The sequence below is a fragment of the Pristis pectinata genome, chromosome 1 (assembly GCF_009764475.1).
Source record: "Pristis pectinata isolate sPriPec2 chromosome 1, sPriPec2.1.pri, whole genome shotgun sequence".
In the NCBI taxonomy this organism is placed as follows: Eukaryota; Metazoa; Chordata; class Chondrichthyes; order Rhinopristiformes; family Pristidae; genus Pristis; species Pristis pectinata.
In genome coordinates, this window is record NC_067405.1 from 135,782,031 (window position 1) to 135,802,124 (window position 20,094).

Below are 20,094 nucleotides of genomic sequence, written 5' to 3' on the forward strand. Positions count from 1 at the left end.
GATCTTTGCTCCTGTCTATTATGCGACTGCTTGTAATATAGATGCCAGGTTGTCTGTAAGAGACTTCTGGCTAAATGGCCTGCCAATGTTTTCACCATAAATTGCCTGACATACAAAGATTGGCGATGTAGACAAGTGGCAGAAACACTGGAGAATTTGGATCGAGATTCCTAATTTACTTGCAACGAATGTGAAGAGAGAAATGTTTGCTGTAGATTCTGACTGGCATCCATTTATTGGTGTCACTACTGAGAGAGAATGAATCTTGGTGTTCGGTTAAATCATGCGTCTTTGGCAGTCTCCATTGATAAAATACTTTTGGCTGGTGGCTTTAATTGTTCTAATGTTTCAAGGTGAACTACAGATTCTGAAAAATGGACCTATAAACCTGAAGTGGTATGGAGAATCATAGCATGGGAGGCCATTTGGTTCATCATGCCTCTACGGGAACTTTGAAAGTACAATCCACTGCCCTGATCCTTTCCCACAACTCTCCTTTTTAAAGAAAGGAGCAGAGAGTGGAAATGTAACTAAATATTAAAGCTGTCAATATACAGGTGAATCCACTGATACACATGCAGACATCTGCAAAAGCAAGCAAGAAGCTAAGTCATGAGATGTCAACTTGTGTCAGTGATTGCGATTTCATTTTCATCTCTGATTGCTTGATTGTGACTTTGAACCAAGATTATTAGTCTAAAATCCATGCTGCTGTTCGGTGCTATATGCAGGAAGTGCTGTCTTTTTTGGATAAAGTGCTAAACCATAGCTGTATTCGGATGAATCTGGAAAATTCCATGACACGATATGAAATAAGGCAAGAATAGCTCCTTGCTTTCTGAGCAACATTCACTTCTCTTCTAGAAAAAAAAGTTACTGTTTTGATGCCTCTAGGGGCATTGATAGCCTCATTCACCTACAGAATAGGAACAGCATGTCAAAAATCCAGCACAGGCTTGGTACGTTTTGAGTATGTGAAGGGCCCTGTTTTAATGCAAGCTTGTTCATTTGTCACTTTGAAGGAAACACGTAAGATTCTGCATTTTATTGTAAGGGTATTTTTAAAAAGAGAAAAATGGAGTGATGACCAATTCCCTGGTTCAGAGCTGGAATACCATGTGCAGTTTTGTGCATTTCCTTACAGAAAGGATAATGGTGTTTCTAAAGTGCAATATTGGTTCACTGGGATTATTCTACAAGTGACAATATATAAAAATAGGGAAACATCAGGAATATAGTTTTGAGAACAGAGATTAAGAAAGAGGAATGTAGGCCTTTAAAGAGCTCAAATATTAAAATTAAGTTCTGAAAGAATATTTCTTAGTCATTATATTTCTAATCAGTTAAATGTAGAATCTCTACTAGGCATTGATAGTTCTTTTATACAAAAGGGTTAAAAGAATTTGCACAATTAAAGTAATGATTCAAACACTTCTGACTGAACAAAAAATATCAAAAGTATGGTGGGGTGGGGGAGCATACAAAGGGATCATAGTTAATAGTTCTAATGTACAACCAGTTCTGTCAGAGATGGTGTACTGGGAGAACCTGGCCTTTATATGTGCCGAGTTTTCTATGGTAAAACACCTTCCTCTTTCCAAACTCCAGCAGCTGGTTCTAAGGATGTAGCGCAAGTTGGAATATGAAGCATTCCTCCCTCTCCTGCAAGATGTCCGATCGCCCAAGTTTGGAGGATGCTGTAGGTTTTCCTATCATCTTTGCTGGTGTCATCTCTTGAGTTTCATTGCCAGGGGTACTTCTGAAATGGATTGGAATAAAACATTGACTTGTGCATCATCTCACTCTGAGATTCCCAGGCAGTTCATTACTTTTGAAGTGGAGTCCCAGTCAAACATGGCACTCAGTAAGATCCACCAGACAAAGTTAACTAAATGTGGTTTTAATCCTCAGAGGATTTAGTCCAGATGCCAGATGATTTCCCTGAAGCTCTTCAAGTGGTGCCAATACGTCTCTTAAATCCGTTTGAAAGTACGGATGAGGATCAGTTTGCCATCTGAGTTTTCAGACTGGGGGTTGGACCCTCTTTCCCTGTCAGGAGAGCATGGGAAAGTTATAAATGCATATGCAACTAAAAAGATCAAGTAATGATTGCACTTTATAACAAAAGGGGAGGTTAAAAATAAGCAAATTCTTTTAAGTGGACAGAGCAAGAAAAGAAAAAAAAGATCTTTAGTTTTAGCATCATATGTAAAGGATAGAAACTCTAGCAGAGCACTTACTGCATTCATTGTGCCAGCCTGGATTATGGGCACACCTGCTTCTTGTACCAATGATTTTTCTGATTTGCTAAAGTCACAGACAGGAAGCCAGTAGGATGTTTAAATGAATATGTAGTTAGTTAATTGGCAGAAAGTGAAGAATGGTAAAGGATATGGGAATGGTAAAGAATATGGGAAATAAGTGAGGTTCTCCAAGGTACAGAACTTCTATAAATTCATTATTAAGTGTTAAAAGCACCTACACAATATTTGATTTAGAAGCACAGCAAACAGAAGTGAATTTGCTGTACAATAATGTTAATGGAGGCAAAGATGAATCAACCAAGCTGAGGTATGGTGGGGAAGGGAGGCTGAAGTCTTGGGAAACTGAACGCTTGGAGTGTCCAGCAATAGGCAATTTCTACCAATCTCTCAGGTTCCATGAGAGACGGGTAATAAATACTGCCTTTGCTTAAATCTGTAAAAGAATACATTTTTAAAACAAAGTCAACAAAGCTGTAGGATTAGAGTGTTGAACTTGATTAGCAAAATGCAACGAAGCAAATTGGAGGATGTTTTGCTTATGTCTCTGAGGCTACATCTTGAATGCGGTGTTCAGTTTTGGACACTAAGAAATGGAGGTGTTTGACACTGGAGGCAGTGCAGACTGTTCCCTGAACCCTGTTCCTGAGTGACTGAATTTTTCAGCCTAGAACAGGGACTCCTGAGAGGTGTTCTCCACTGGTGTGAAATAGTAATTGGTAGAAGAATAAGACATAGTTGATCTGGGAGCAGGACACGGCAATGCAGACTTGAAAAGTACTTCTATCTTTGTGGATGCTGCCAGTCCTGTCAAGTATTTCCAGCATCTTCTGGTTTTGTTCAACACAGATTCAAACTAGTTTGTTAATTTTGGAGGTCTCAACCCTGAATAATCCAAAATTAGAACAGTGCTGGAGACAAAATGCCAGACATTTAATGGACATTCTATGGAAATGCAAGACTCTCTTCATAGTCACAAGACCCTAGATTGATGGCAGAATAGTATTCTACCCAGCCAAGGATGCTGCCTAGTATAGATAAGCTAAAGGAAGAATTGTCCAAAAACTATTTTCAGCTCCCAAAAGCATTGATTGAGGCCTACAACTAAGGTAATGGTTAGTGAACTGCAGAAACTCCAAAAGGGAATGTGGAGGGGATGTATGAAAGTGACAGAACCCCATTAGTTTTGAGGTGAAATGGGGAAGGAAACATATAGCATATTAAAACATGGAGTATTGAAGTTATACTCTTTCTTTCAATTTGTGCTCTACTTTTCTCATTTCTAAATGTTTTGATTTTGACAGAAGTCGGTGGGGTTGGAGAAGTAACAGAGGCCTGTGACTGGTGGAGCCTTGGTGCATTGTTGTTCGAGCTTCTAACTGGGACGGTAATGTTCTTGTTGCTGCTTTTGTTTTATCTTTTGTAAACATCTACTTTATTAATTTTAAAAGAAAATTACCTCTTGTATCCCTCTTCAGGGCATCTCAAAGAGCTTTACTTTTGAAGTGCTGTTGTTCTGAAAGCACAACAGCTGATTTATGTACAGCAAGCTCCCAAATAGCACAATAATGATCAAATCTGCTTTTGTAATGTTAAACAAGATGCAGGTAGTCTCCCCTGCTTCCTCTTCAGTACTGTGGAATCTGAAAGAGCAGACAATATCTTCTTTAAGAGACAGAAGCTCTGTGACAGTTCAACTCTCTCTTCGTCCCATGGCCAGGTTAGATTTTTATGTTTGCATTTGTGGAGTGGGCCTTAATCCCACAATCTTCTGACTCCAAAGTGAGTCATAGTCATAGAAAGATTCAGCACAGAAACAGGCCTTCAGCCCACTAGGTCAGAAATGACGATCAACCACTCATTTTTATTCTACATTAATCCTATTTCTTCTTTATTCTGTCCACATCCTATCATCACACACCCCCACCCCGATTCCACTGCTCACCTACACCCAAGGGGCAATTTACAGTGGCCAACTAACCTACCAACCTCTGGGTCTTTCGGATGTGGGAGCACCCAGGGGAAGCCCACATGGTCACAGGGAAAATGTGCAAATTCCACACTGGCAGCACGAGGTCAGGAGTGAAACCTGGTCTCTGGTTCTGTGAGGCAGTAGATCTACTAGCTACACCACTGTGCTGCCCAAAGGATGCCAACAACTGGGCTATATCCATTCATGCTGAATGTATGTGGATAGATCCATTGAGGATAAATTGTGTGTGGTTGAAGCATTTGACACTATTTCTATTTGGCTGGTGAGGTACATACTTCTGAAGTGGAACAAAAAATTAAACCAAATGCTTTATGAATTATAATTCTACCTGTCATTTATACTTTTCTATTTTCTCTGGTGTCATGGGGCCTTATAGCATCTCTGTCCGAGGACAACTTTTATCTGAAATGTTAACTCTCCTGAGATGCTGAGGATTATTTTCAGCATTTTTCTGCTTTAATTTCAGATTTCCAGTAACTTCAATATATTTGTGGCTATTAAAGCATATTTGATCACCATCATTCAGGCACATTGTTCACTCCTCTTTCACTCAGGGATGTGTGCAGGTGTTTGAATTTGGCTGTTTTTGGACAGTCATTTCAAACAGAGACACACACATGTATATAATCTGCAAACATAGACATCTTTGATATACTTAATGATTATAGGGGTGGCAAGTGCCAATGTGGAATACTCACCCCGCTCGATTCATGCTTCTGTTCTCATTCCTGTGCCCTTTCCATCCATGTGCCCAACCCTCCAAACTACTGTTGTAACAGATTATTTCATTCCTTCTGCCATCTTGAGTTCATTCAATTTGTTGGTCATCTTATCCAAAAAGCATCCTGACATCAGTCCTTAATTTGTCATTTACTAATTAAAATCCAATTTCCCTGTCTATCACAATATCTGATATTTTTGATTTTTATGTTTTCCGTTTACATCTAAGATTTCTGACATCTCTTCTGAGACTCCTTGGTTTCTTTCATCTTCTGCATATTTAAATGCCATTTATGGAGAGCCTGATCCTATTCATCCCTAATGTGCTGTGCTTTGTATTTTGTACGCAGAAACTAATCAGCAGTTTTTGATCCACTTGCATGCACTTGACCAATAGCCAACAGGCTAAGCTTATGACTGTTTGATCACAGTTAGAAATGATTGTAGGGTTGACGGTGAGCCCTGAGATGCCCAACAAAGTAACCACTCAACAGCCCCCTCTTCCCACAATCCTGGTATGATTCCCAAAGCAAATACCCATCGTTCTATCCATTCGTTGAAGTAGAATTTTACCAAATGTCTTTAGAAGTCTTCATGTAAGTTGATCTTAACCATTTAATTGAATAAGAAATCAATGTTATCAAAAAAATTGTCCTGAATGAGCCAATAAGTGATCATGTACCCAGACTTGTGTGTTCCCCACTGTTAAATATTTATGTTCTATATCTTTGTGTGTCCCAGACCCTGTCTCAGTGCTACCCCTCCAGAATCCATCCTCACACCCAGCTCCGACTCCCAGACCATCTCAGTCCTGCAGCCGTGTCACTTCTGCAACAGGTGAGGATACGAAGTAACAGTTTGTGCTGCGTGCATCCAGAATTTATCTCAAGAAAATTGGATATCTATACCAGGCAAGGTGATCAAGAGTAATCAGATCTAACATGTAGAGAGGCTTTGAGGAGGGAGAATCAGAGTACAGGGTATAAAAGTAGAAAGGTGGATGGGCTAAAGTGCATTTACTTAAGTGCAGTAAGTGTCAGGAATAAGGGTGATGAACTGAGGGCTTGGATAAGTACATGGGACTATAATATTGTGGCTCTTGCAGAGACTTGGCTGTCGCCAGGGCAGGAATGGATATTGAAATATTCCTGGATTTCAGTGTTTTAAAAGGGATTTGGGGGGGGGGGGGGTGGGAACGAAGAAGAGGAGGGGTGGAGTTACTGGTCAGGGATACTATTACAGCTGCAGAAAGGGTGGGTAATGTAGAAGGATCCTCTCTCGAGTCAGTATGGGTGGAAGTTAGGAACAAGAAAGGAGCAGTTACTTTACTGGGAGTATTCTATAGGCCCCCCCGGTAGCAGCAAGGATACTGAGGAGCAGATTGGGAGGCAGATTTTGGAAAGGTGCAAGAATAACAGGGTTGTTATCATGGGAGGCTTCAACTTCCCAGATATTGATTGGCACCTGCTTAGTGCCAGAGGTTTGGACGGGGTGGAGTTTAAGCGTGTCCGGACGGATTCCTGTCACAGTATGTTGACAGGCCGACTAGAGGGAATGCCATATTAGATCTAGTATTAGGTAATGAACTGGGTCAGGTGGCAGATCTCTCAGTGGGTGAGCATTTGGGGGATAGTGACCACCGCTCCCTAACCTTTAGCATTGTCATGGACAAGGATGGGAGCAAAGAGGACGGGAAGATATTTAATTGGGGAAGGGCAAATTATGAGGCTATAAGGCTAGAACTTGAGAGTGTAAATTGGGATGACATTTTTGAAGGGAAATGTACTATGGAGATGTTGTCGTTGTTCAGGGATCTCTTGCAGGATGTTAGGGATAAATTTGTCCTGGTGAGGCAGTGAAGGAATGGCAGGGTGAAGGAACCATGGGTGACGAGAGGTGGAACAACTAGTTAGGAAGAAGGCGGCAGCATACGTACATAAGGTGTAAGCAGCAAGGATCAGATAGGGCTCATGAGGAATATAGAGTAAGCAAGGAAGGAACTTAAGGGGCTGAGGAGAGCAAGAAGGGGACATGAAAAGGCTTTGGCGAGTAGGGTTAAGGAGAATCCCAAGGCTTTCTTAACGTACATGAAGAGCATGTAGCGACTCACCGCACCGGCATCGAACCGGCTCCCGACATCACAACGTCGTCGGAGGCCCCGATCCAAGATGGCGCGGGGCCCTCCTCCTTCCCCAGCATTGGGCTGGGAAAGCCCACGCGCGGGAAGGTCAGGTGACATGCACGTGACGTCAGCGCGGGAACTGTAGCGCGGGAATTGCTCAGCTATTAAAGGCGCACCGCGCCCCGGTCGGCATTAGACCTTCAATTCCGGAACCAGCGACTCTGTGTCTTGATTTGGTAGTGTGTAGCTAGCTGATACACCATCTTGGATTGGGGCCTCCAACGACATCGCGATGTCGGGAGCCGGTTCGATGCCGGTGCGGTGAGTCGCTACAAGCAGAAGGATGATGAGAGTAAAGATAGGATCAATTAGCGACAAAGCTGGGAAGATGTGCCTGGAAGCTGTGGAAGTGGGTGAGGTTCTCAATGAATACTTCAGTATTCACCAAAGAGAGGGGCCTTGATGACGCTGAGGACAGTGTTGGTAAGGTTAATGTTCTAGAACATGTAGATATCAAGAGAGAGGATGTGTTGGAGCTGTTAGAAAATATTAGGACAGATAAGTCCCCGGGACCTGACGGAATATTCTCCAGGCTGCTCCGCGAGGCGAGGGAGGAGATTGCTGAGCCTTTGGCTAGGATCTTTGTGTCTTCGTTGTCCACGGGAATGGTACCGGAGGATTGGAGGGTGGCAAATGTTGTCCCCTTATTCAAAAAAGGTTGTAGGGATAGTCCAGGGAATTACAGACCAGTGAGCCTTACGTCTGTGGTGGGCAAGCTGTTGGAAAGGATTCTAAGAGATAGGATCTATGAGAATTTAGAGGATCATGGTCTGATCAGAGACAGCCAGCATAGCTTTGTGAAGGGAAGATCATGTCTCACAAGCTTGATAGGGTTCTTTGAGGAGGAAGATTGATGAGGGTAGTGCAGTAGATGTGGTCTACATGGATTTTAGTAAGTAAGGTAGGCTTCTTCAGAAGGTCAAAGGGCTTGGGATCCAGGGAGGCTTTGCCATGTGGATTCAGAATTGGCTTGCTTGTAGAACGTGGAGGGAGTACATTCGGATTGGAAGGCTGTGACTAGTGGTGTCGCACAAAGATTGGTTCTGGGACCTCTACTTTTCGTGATATTTATTAATGACTTGGATGAGGGGGTAGAAGGGTGGGTTAGCAAGTTTGCAGATGACACAAAGGTCAGTGGTGTTGTGGATATTGTGGAGGACTGTCAAAGCTTACAGAGGGATATTGATAGGATGCAGAGCTGGGCTGACAAGTGGCAGATGGAGTTCAATCCAGAGAAGTGTGAGGTGGTACACTTTGGAAGGACAAACTCCAAGGTGAAGTACAAGGTTAATGGCAGGATTCTGGGTAGTGTGGAGGAGCAGAGGGATCTGGGGGTCCATATCCACAGGTCACTGAAAGTTGCCTCACGGGTGGATAGGGTAGTTAAAGCTTATGGGATGTTAGCTTTCATAAGTCGTGGGATCGAGTTTGAGCCGCAAGGTAATGATGCAGCTCTACAAAACTTTGGTTAGCTCACACTTGGAGTACTGTGTCCAGTTCTGGTCGCCTCAATTTAGGAAGGATGTGGAAGCGTTGGAAAGGATGCAGAGGAGATTTACCAGGATGCTGCCAGGATTGGAGAGTATGGATTATGAGGAGAGACTAAGGGAGCTAGGGCTTTACTCATTGGAGAGGAGGATGAGGGGAGACATGATAGAGGTATACAAAATATTAAGAGGAATAGATAGAGTAGACAGCCAGCACCTCTTTCCCAGGGCACCAATGCTCAATACAAGAGGGCATGGCTTTAAAGTAATGGGTGGGAAGTTCAAGGGAGATATCAGAGGGAAGTTTTTCACCCAGAGAGTGGTTGGTGCATGGAATGTGCTGCCTGGGGTGGTGGTGGAGGCAGATACATTGGTCAAGTTCAAGAGATTGTTAGATAAGCATATGGATGCATTTAAAATAGGGGGATATGTGGGAGGAAGGGGTTAGATAGTCTTAGGCATGGTTTAAAGGTCAGCACAACATTGTGGGCCAAAGGGCCTGTATTGTGCTTTACTGTTCTACGGTAACCACGTTTCAGTTTCACTGGTTGTAACTTGATCTAGCATGACAGTATTGTTCATGAAAGAAGAGATGTCCACTTATGTATCAGTGCTTCATGACTGCTGAAGAATTAAGTGTAGTCAAGCTAATAGGTAGATATAGCAGGCAATTTGTCCACATCTCAGTTCACAGAAGCAGCAAACATGATGATCTGTTTTAGTACCAAGATAAGAACACTGCAAAAACACCTTGTCCTTCTTTACAATAGTATGAGATGTTGCTTTGAGTACACCCTAACAGGACTCTGTTGAACATCCTTTTACCTAAAGGCAACTGGTGGCAATGCAGCACTCTCCAACATTACAGAGAAGTATCGGTCTGTATTAACTGTTTTGTGTCAGGACTGAGGATAGTGTAAACCAACGATTTGCTGACTCACGCAGTTGTGAAATGAACCTAAGCTATGTTGTGCTTTTGATATACTCCAAAGTAATATTGTGCCCAAGAAGCAATGAAAAAAAAGTTCAAATAATTTCTTGTCCTTTCCCACTTCAACCTATATATTTAAATATTCAATTTTGATTTAGTCAATTTGAAAATTTTCCCTAATAGCTCTTGGCATTGCTACAATCTAAATGTGAGGGAATTTTAAATACACTGAATAAGGTGGTTTGTACATAATCTGTAATCTAAAACACTTTAACCATGAGTTTGTGCCAGCCTTTAATTGGATCAATTATCCACTGTCACTGGTTATTATGGTACTAGGCTGCGATGGGAGAAGCTTTTGAGGAATACTAGTTAAAAACTGAACAAATGCACAAATAGTACTGTAACTTGAACAAGGTTGCACTATGATTCTACAGCATAGAAAGTTTTTTTTTGGCCCATTGTGCCTGTGCTGGCTTTTTGAAGGAGTGGTTCCAATATCGTCCCATGTCTTTTACTCTGAAACCCCACCAACTAGTCTCTGCTACTGAGGTAGCATAGTGATCACTAATAACTGTGAAGCACATTAATTAGATTTGTTTGTAAATACAAATTTGGGTCTAATGGTATCTTGGTGATGTGATTTATCATTGGAAATAGACGCAGGGCTCTTGAGCGAACTTCGCTACACGCTAAGATGGGATTGACCTGCCTTATCTCTCACTTTCCAACTTTGTGTTACTTGACTCCCTGAGAGCCCAAACATCCATCAACCTCAGTCTCATATGGACATTCAAAGCTGACTGGAGTGTAAAATTACTATTGTTTATAACCATCTGAGTAAAGAAAATTTTCCTCATCTCAGTCCTAAATGGCTGAATAAGCTAGAAGACAGTCTCAACGTCAAGGAATGAGTCATTCAAGGTCAAGCCCACTTATGATTTTTATAGAGCTGTAGAGCACAGAAATGACCCTTTTGGCCCACAATGTCTGTGCTTACCTTTTTTAACCCATTTGCACTAATCCCATTTGCCTGAATTTTGACCTTTTCCTTCTATGCCTTGCCTATTTAGGTATCTGTCTAAATGCCTCTAAAACAGTGATTTGTATCTGATTCCACCAGCTCCTCCAGCAGTGCATTTCAGATATCAACCTGTCTGTGTAGGATGAACTCTCATTCAGTCTCAAAGTTGTACTGAGGCCAAAGGATGCAGCATATGCCACAATGGGCCAGCTGGGGAGGAGGTAGCAAAGTGCCATGCATGAGAAAGCCACCATCTTTAAACACTGGTTGAAATCATTAAGAGGATATGGTCAAACACGTGGAGCAACATGTTATTGCTATCATGCTAGATTCCTGTAGACAGTCAGTTAGTAGATAGCATAGATACAAGTCCATATAGGGGCCTGCTTTCGTAGTAGCCTTGGGAATTGGGAAAGGATCCTGGGACAATCTTCTCAAAATACAAACCAGTCCAGTGAGCAAACTCAGAGATTTAGGTGGTTGGGTAGAAAGTGGGTGGGGGCTGGATGGAGGTTTGAGTACAGAATGTGATGAACTGTAATAATATCTTGAGCTGAGCACCGTGTGCAAGTCAAGTGTATACAGTCATCATCCACTACTACAGCTAGTAAAGGGGAAGCTTTATACCTGGTGCTGTTCCCCAGCTGGTGAGATCCTTGTCTGCTGGATAAGTATGGGTTCCACCACCACATGTTGCCAGTCAGAACAAGATTGGCAAAAGCTGTTCTTGCAACTAGATTGTCCATTCACTAGATTTGACAATTGCTTGTATGTGGAAAATGAGATACTATAGAGAGCATGGAAATACCTGCCACCTGAAAAAACTGTCAGAGTTGTGGAGCACAGAAACGTGACTTGGCCCACCAAGTCTGTGCCAACCATCAAGCACCCATTTACATTTTATTCTCCCCAGATTCTACCACTCCTCTGCACCCTAGGAGCAATGTAGTGGTCATGCAACCTACATAATTTTAATGTACATCACCACCTTCAGTGCACGTTGACAAAACAGTAATTTCAATTGAACAGAGGAATACATGATATAAATAGATGAGCAATAGTTTGAGGATAACACGGAAGTTCAGGACATCACAGGCAATTATATTTTGGTCCACCAGCCCTTAGTGCTTGAGCTAGTCACTGAATATAGTCTCCGTAATATATTGCTTAATGGTTTGTCTACAGCAGTGGTTATTACAATGATCATCTACGTTGTTCACATGAAAGTTAAGACTAACCAGGTGTCTTGCATCTCTCTTTTTCTTCCAGTTGTTACAGTGGGATTATCGCTGCCGGCTTGGCTCTGGGGAGAATGGAACACACGAGATAAAATCTCATTCCTTTTTCAGCTCTGTACACTGGAATAAGTTAAACGGATACAGATGAGTAACAGGACTGAGCAATGAACAGCTCAGGAGCAGAGTGCGCTGAGCAGATTTGGAACTTGTGTACCTGTGCTGAGCCAGCAAACAGAGCAACCATGAGCAAAGGTCATCAACAGAATTCAGTCCATTACCACTTTAACTTGTTTTAATCATGTATATATCAAGTCAAAGCACACTAGAGATAATTATTAGTCCTGTTGGATGAGTAATGCACTGTTGATAAAGAACTTGAGACACTTTGTTCAGCAAACTCTTAACCTTGAACAAGTTACCATGCAGATGTCTTTCTAGTGTGGCACACTTGGTAGTAATAACTTTTTGTGATTAACCTTTCACTAGCCAGGTGGCTCCTCCTTATCCACCAGTGAATCACTTAGTTTTTGTCTGATTCCTGTCCTTGTATCCCTGACATCTTCTCTCAGAGTACTAATGGCCAATGTACCTCTTCAACCATTCCCGAGTGATCAGGTTTGTTATTTCTCCTGAGTCTACCCTTTCCACAGTGCTAACAAAGCTGCATGTCCCAAATTATTTTCCTTCCCTAAATGTGAAAGATGCATCAAGGGTAACTGCTGACAAAATGAAAGATAAATTACACTCCAAGTATCCATTGAATTACTGTATCGTAAATGTTTGGTAACTGCTTTGGAGTCATAGCATGGAAGGAGACTATTCAGCCCACTGTGTCCATGCTGACCAGTGGGCACCCATCCATATTAATCCCATCTTCCAGCACTTGGTTCATAGCCTTCTATGCCTAAAAGATTCAAATGCTTCTTTAGACACTTTCTAAATGCTCTCAGCAACTCTGCTTCCACCACTCTCTCTCTCAAGCAGTTTACTCTCCACTCATTGTTTGAAGAGGGTCCACCTCAGATCCCCTCTAAATTTCTTAACCCCTTACCCTAAATCTACATACTCTAGTTTTATCTACCTCTGATATGGGGAATAGTTTCCTGCAGTCTACCCCATCTACACCCCTCGTAATTTTATATACCTCAATCATGTCCCCTCTTAACCTTCTCCACTCCAGAGAGAACATACATAGTCTCTCCTCATAACTGAACTGCTCCATCCCAGACAACATCCTGGTGAACCTCCTCTGCATCCTCTCCAACGCTATCACATCTTTCCTGTAGTGTGGTGACTAGAACAGCATGCTGAGGTCTGACCAATATTTTCCAAAGTTGGAGCATAACCTCCCTGCTCTTGTATTCATTGCAGTTCACCTGCAATCCCAGACTTACCAAATTCATCCCATCTGCCATGAGTATTTGTGGTTTGGTCCCTTGTTTGCAAACCATCAGTTTGTGAGAAGAGGAAGATGAATTTTCTCTATCGGGGGAAAAAATACAATTGCATCCTCTGGGGCCTTTTTCTAAAAGGAAACACACGTGAGTTTTGTCCACTCAGAGGCTTCTGTCAACATGAAATCTGTTGTTTCGAGTACCTGTGTTTCCCTGTCATGTTTGGAAGAGATGGGTGGGACACCTGACACTACTGACAGGGGTGGGAAGAGACTCATGGGCATTTATCTATGCCCTCTGATATCACACATTGAGCCTGTGCTGTCAAGCTGCTTCTCTTTCTAAATTCACTTGAACCTTGTTAACAAACTACTTGAATGTGTGCAAATGGATGAAGAGTTGTACTGTTACTGTCATTAATGGCACAGTCATGGATCTTTGTGTTTGTGATTGCACCTTTTGCTCTTTTCAAGACTTGCTTGGCCAACTATTTGAATAGTTGAAGCGAATAGTTATCAGCAAAAATTTAATATACATGTCTGTACTAGTTGTCCTTTAACTTTCACATTGACCCTTTTGATTGGTCAAGCAGCTGGCGTGCAGGATTTTACTTTAGCAAGTACTACCAGGACAAGATTTGGCAAAATGTTTTAAACTGATTTCTGCAGTTTATTTCACACAGTACAATCCAGATGAAGACCTGATGAATCATCCCTCTCTTGAAAACTAAAACTTGTTAATCCCTTGTGCAAGTCTGCTGTGTGCACTGGGTGCAATTTGTTTGTTGAGCATTGTATATCTGGAGTCTCGGTGTCTGCTTCTGTAGTAATGGAATGATCCTCTTAATGGCTAGTAAGGTATGGTATATATCTCTATATCCTTCCCACAAGCCTGTTGTGACGATATGTCTGCTACAATGATTTACTGGTTTCTGTCACACACGTATGGCTCAGTCTCGTTGTACATCTAAATTATTTCTGATATTCAGTGTATTGATAAAAGAAATGGGGGGGGGGGGGGCTTGCAGAAAATGTGCAGATAAGGTGCAACAGTAACATGCCAGATAAAAAGTGATGGCTCTGTAGTCAAGAGTCAATCTACCTACCTCCTGTTGAGAGCCAATGTCAGCTGAGGTCACTGTTCCTTTCATCCTGCGCTTTTTATATTTTAACAGAATATTATTCAGAAGTTATGGTGTCTAGAGTAACAGATGTATTAATTGTGTGATCTGTAATTCATTATTCTGCCCCATAAGTAGTTGAGTTAAAGTTATCCCAAAAGATCTCAGAAGCTAATAACTGTTGCTGAGGGATGTTTGCAGATTAATAGCCACTTGTAATTTGGCAGAACGAAACCAACAGGTATTTTTATTTTATATTTTTGTAAGATGCTATTTGTCTCTAATCTGATGTGATTGGCTGCTATTTTATTAATTGTATATGTAGCCAATCAGGTGCAAGCATGATATACATTTCCAAGTTTAGCACTTTGACCAATGCATGTGAGATATTATAAATATATTTAACTTCTATCCCATATAAAAATATTTTTCTTCATAGTTTTTTTTGTTATTGATTTCATGTTGAGGAATAGTTATGCAGGGGATTGGCAGTTACTCATCTGGGAGCCTGACTGAGTACCAAAGGACTCTTTAACCATGAAAGTCATTGCACCCAAGTGAAAACTTGTATCACAAGCACTTCCAGTAAGAGTCACAGACTACAGATCCAGGCAATGGAATTGTGGCCAATTTTGTTCTTCTTAATCCAGGGCCATTGAGAACAGATTAACGAGAGACGTCTTCTCTCTTTAATAATTCACACTTGCTCTTAGTCATTTGATAACCTTCCAACTGCTCAGTAGCTTCCCTACAATTGATATAAAATCGCCTTCTCCCTTTTTAAGTAAGGATGCCTGAGCAGAAAGTTACAATAAGATTCTTCTGCCTCTGCAGATACAAGGCTATCCATACAGCCGAGTTCCCTTTACATACAACACTCCAGAGCGTGACCAATTCCTTCTGGACAACACGACTGGTGGGAGACCAGAGGATTAGGAAGTTTTTAGGATCCAGCGGCAAAAGACCAAAAAGCTCACAAGAAGGGAAAAATTGAATTAGGGGAAAAAACTTGTGTAATATCAAAACAAACAGTAAGAGTTTCTATGGATATACAAGGTAGGTGTGGGACTTCTAGAGAAGAGCTGGTGAATTAATAATAGGAAACAAAGAAATGACAGCTATGTTAAATCAGTTTTTTGTATCACTGTGGACAACACTGCAGATATCCCTATGATAACAGATGGGCTAATTTTAAATAACATGGAGGAACTTGGGGAAAAAAAAATCTGAATCACAAGGGATAAAGTATTAGAGAAACTCACAGGGCTAAAGGCAGCCTGTACCTATGGGTTTAAAGGAAGTGGCTGCAAATTTTCCAAAACTCATTAAACCCTGGGAAAGTACCAGAAGATTAGAAAACAGCTAATGTGACTCCCTTGTTCAAAAAGGAAGAAGATAGAAGTATAGACCAGTTAATCTAAAGTCTATTGTTAGCAAGATGCAAGATTCAATATCATTTAGAAAAGCTGAATATAATCAAGCCTAGCCAATAAAAAAAGGCAAATCATATTTGACAAATTTGCTCGTTCTTTGAAGGCGCGACAGGGAGAGTTGATAGAAGGGAACCTATAGATGTGGCACCTTGTCAAATCGAAATACACTACATAAGAGGTTGGTGCATAAATTAAAAGCCCAAGGAAATGGAGGAAGAGTGTTAGCATGGATTGAAAACAGAGTTGGAATTAATGGGTCCTTTTCAGGCTGGAGGGATGTAACTAATGGAGTACCCAAAGGATCAGTTCTTGGCCTCAAAAGTTTACTATTTACATTTATGACTTAGAGGAGGGAACAAAAGGCTAAATTCCCAAGTTTATCGATGGTACGAAAATGTGGAAGGGCACGATATGTGAGGATATTGTGGTTCTTCAACAGGATATAGATAATGATTGGGCAAAAACCTGCCAAATGAGTTTAATGTGGGGAACTGTGAGGTCTCTGATCTGAAACATTAACTATTTCTCCTCCCACAGATGTGGCCTGACCTGTTGAGTATTTCTAGCATTTTCTGCTTTAATCTTAGTGATTAGTAGACTGTTTGTGGTGGGGTTCCATGGGGCTCGGTGAAAGTATCCTTTGTGATAAATATCAAATAATTTACACAATTAAAAGGAGCCATGAAGAAGTCGCAATATAGTACAAACAACCCATGTGGTTAATTGGAAGAAAGGTGTAGACAAGTGAGAAGATATCAATAGCCAATTCAGGTGGATGGAGAAGTGGCAAATGGAATTCAATCTGGAGAAATGGGAGGTGATGTGCTTCGAGTGCAGGATATGAGAAATACTAGGAAGTGTAAAGAAACGGAGTGAATGTTCATAATGCCTGAAGGTAACCAGGCATGAAGACAGTTAAGAATGCATACACAATACTTAATTGGCTGCAGCATAAACTAAGAGCATGGTGATAATGATAACACAGCTTAACTATGATCATACTCAGTGTACAGCTCATAATTCTGGGCAACACCTTGCAGTAAGGAGCTAGAGAGGCAAGTGCCTGTGATGGAAAAAGTTAGTTATGTAGAAGGATTGGCAAGACCGGGGTGGTTTTCTTTGGAACAAGCTGGGAAAGTTTTACAAAATAATGGTGGGCCAATTATGGAATGGACAGGAAGGATCTAGTTCCCTCAATAGAAGGATAAGAGAACATTGGGTAAAAGGATTAGTCAGCTACTGAGGAAAATAATTTTCACTCAGGCATTGTTGGATATCTGGAACTTGTATCCAAAAGGGTGGTGGTGGTAGAGCCTTTCATTTAAAAGGTGCCATTCAGTTGTAACTGCCAAGGCTATGAAATGAGAACTCGTGGGTTCTTTGGCTACTATCAACACAATGGGCTAATTGGCTCCTCAGAGCCAGAACACATCAGGATGAACATAACAATTATTGCACGAACCTTCAGGCTATATTCACTAATTTGCAATTCCCAGTCAGCAGAAATAGATCTCGTTCTCTCTACCCTATCAGTTTCCCCTTAGTATCTCTGATCAAATCTCCCTGTAACCTTACATGTTCCAGGAAATACAACCCAGTTTGTCATAGAGTACTACAGCACAGAAACAGCCTTCGGCCCATCTAGTCCATGCTGCCTGATCTTCTGCCTGGTCCCATCCACCTGCACCCGGACCATATCCCTCCAAACCTCTCTCTCAAATGTTACAATTGAACCTGCATCTACCACTTCTGCTGGCAGCTCATTCCACACTCCCACCACCCTCTGAGTGAAGAAGTTCCCCCTCAGATTTCCCTTAAATATTTCACCCTAAACCTATGTCCTCTAGTTCTAGTCTCACCTAACTTTAGGGTGAATGCATGCAGGCTTTTACCCCTATCTATACACCTCAATTTTGTATACCTCTATGAGATCTCCCGTCATTCTCCTGCGCTGCAGGGAATAAAGTCCTAGCCTATTCAACCTTTCCCTATAACTCAAGTCCCAGCAACATCCTTGTAAATTTTCTCTGCACTCTTTCAAGCTTATTGATATCTTTTCTGTAGGTGACCAGAACTGCACACAATACTCTAAATTTGGCCTCACCAACATCTTGTACAACTTCAACAATAACATCTGTACTCATTGCCCTGATTTATAAAGGCGGAAGTGCCAAAAGCTCTCTTTATAACCCATGACGCCACTTTCATGGAACTATGGATCTGTATTCCCAGGTCCCTTTGTTCTACCACACACCTTAGTGCCCGATCATTCACTGTGTAAGTCTTACCCTGGTTTGTCCTCAAAAGTACAACACCTCACACTTGTCTGCATTAAATTCCATCTGCCATTAGAACATAGAACACTACAGCACAGTACAGGCCCTTTGGCCTACAATGTTGTGCCGACATTTTATCCTGCTCTAAAGATCTATCTAACCCTTCCCTCCCACGTAGCCCCCCATTTTTCTATCATTCATGTGTCTATCTAAATAGAGTCTCTTAAATGTCCCTAATGTATCTGCCCCCACAACCTCTGCTGGTAGTACGTTCCATGCACCCACCACTCTCTGTAAAAAAAAAACTTACCCCTGACATCCCCCTTATGTCTTCTTCCAATCACCTTAAAATTATGTCCCGTGTGTTAGCCATTGTCACCCTGGGAAAAAGTCTCTGACTGTCCACTCGATCTATGCCTCTTATTATCTTGTACACCTCAAGTCATCTCTCATCCTCCTCCTCTCCAAAGATAAAACCCCTAAGCTCACTCAACCTGTCCTCATAAGACATGCACTCCAATCCAGGCAGCATCCTGGTAAATCTCTTCTGCACCCTCTCTAAAGCTTCCACATCCTTCCTATAATGAGGCAACCAGAGCTGAACACAATACTCCATTTTTCAGCCCATTTACTTAGCTGATCAAGATCGTGCTGCAAGCTTTGATAGCCTTCCTCACTGTCCACTATGCCCCCAATCTTAGTGTCAACCACAAATTTGCTGATCCAGTTTACCATGTTATCATCTAAATCATTAATATAGATGATAAACAACAATGCATTTCTCCTGGGATGATCTCTCTCTTTGTGAGATCTCTCCTGGTAAATCTCCTTTCACTCCCTCTAGGTTTTATAGTCTAGTGCCCAGAACTGTTTCCAGTTGTTAATAACTGACATTCCATCATTGTTGCGGAAGTTACTAGTCACATCTAATTCAAGTACCTGCCCATTATCCTGTGGTTTCACCTTGCTCAGCTAATCTCCTATAGTAATTATCTGTTTATATCTCATTATTCAAAAGTGCATACCACTGACATCGAAAGACTTCACTGGGCAGATTGGAGTCAGAGTAATACAGCATGGAAACAGGCCCATCGCCCCAACTCGTCCATGCTGACCAAGATGTCTTTCTATTTGCCTGCATTTGGCCCATATCCCTCCGAACCTTTATCCATGTACTGTAAAATGTCTTTTTAAACATTTAAAGCCTGTGACCATCCACCTTATCTAGGCCCCTCATGATTTTATAAACCTCCATAAGGTCACCCCTCAGCCTCCTATGCTCCAGGGAAAAACAGTCCCAGTAACATCCTTGTGAATCTTTTCTGCACCCTTCAGCTTAATGACATCCTTGCTATGGCTAGGCAACCAGAACTGAGCACGATACTCCCAAGTATGGTCTCACCAACATGTGCAATTGCAACCAGATGTTCCAACTCCAGTACTCAATGCTCTGATCAAAGAAGGCAAGTGTGCCAAAAGCCTCCTACACCACCCTGTCTACCTGCGTCCCCACTTTCAGGCAACTATGTACCTGTACCCCTGAGCCTCTCTGTTCTACAACGCTCTCCAAGGCCCTGCCATTTACTTTAATTCCTGCCTTGATTTAAACTTACCAAAATGCAACACCTCGCACTTGTCCAAGTTAAATACCATCTGCCATTCCTTGGCCCACTTTAGCAGTTCATCTGGATCCTACTGTAAATTCATCTAGATCCTGTTGAGGACTGACATGGTTGCTCAGACACCTTACAAAGCCCACAGTGTGCTACAACTAATAGGTTAAGAGTTTTCTTCAGCATTTGGCTGCTGAAATACATATTCCATGCATGCCACTGTTTACAGCATTCCATTACTGGAGTTCTGGATATGGGAATGACCGGCCACTTGGTAGGTCAGGGGTTTCATGACAGGTTGCAAAGACCTGTACCCTCTAATTCTAAGATTGTGCCCTCTGGTCCTGGACTCACCCACCAAGGGAAACAGCCTAGCCACATCTACTCTGTCCAGTCCTTACAACATTTTAAATGTCTCTATG

At 41.9% G+C, this 20,094-nt stretch overlaps 1 protein-coding gene across 5 annotated transcripts in view; it reads left to right on the top strand.

Moving 5' to 3' along the window:
* Positions 1-14,756, top strand: part of rps6kl1 (ribosomal protein S6 kinase-like 1) — a 43,458-nt gene extending 28,702 nt beyond the window's left edge. For all 5 annotated transcript variants that reach the window (XM_052035867.1, XM_052036027.1, XM_052035784.1 and 2 more), the window contains exons 9-11: positions 3,566-3,648; positions 5,716-5,811; positions 11,868-14,756. In XM_052035867.1, coding sequence (XP_051891827.1) covers positions 3,566-3,648; positions 5,716-5,811; positions 11,868-11,984 — 296 coding nt within the window. In that variant the 3' untranslated portion in view covers positions 11,985-14,756. The remainder of the gene's footprint in view (positions 1-3,565; positions 3,649-5,715; positions 5,812-11,867) is intronic.
* Positions 14,757-20,094: the final 5,338 nt, after the last annotated feature.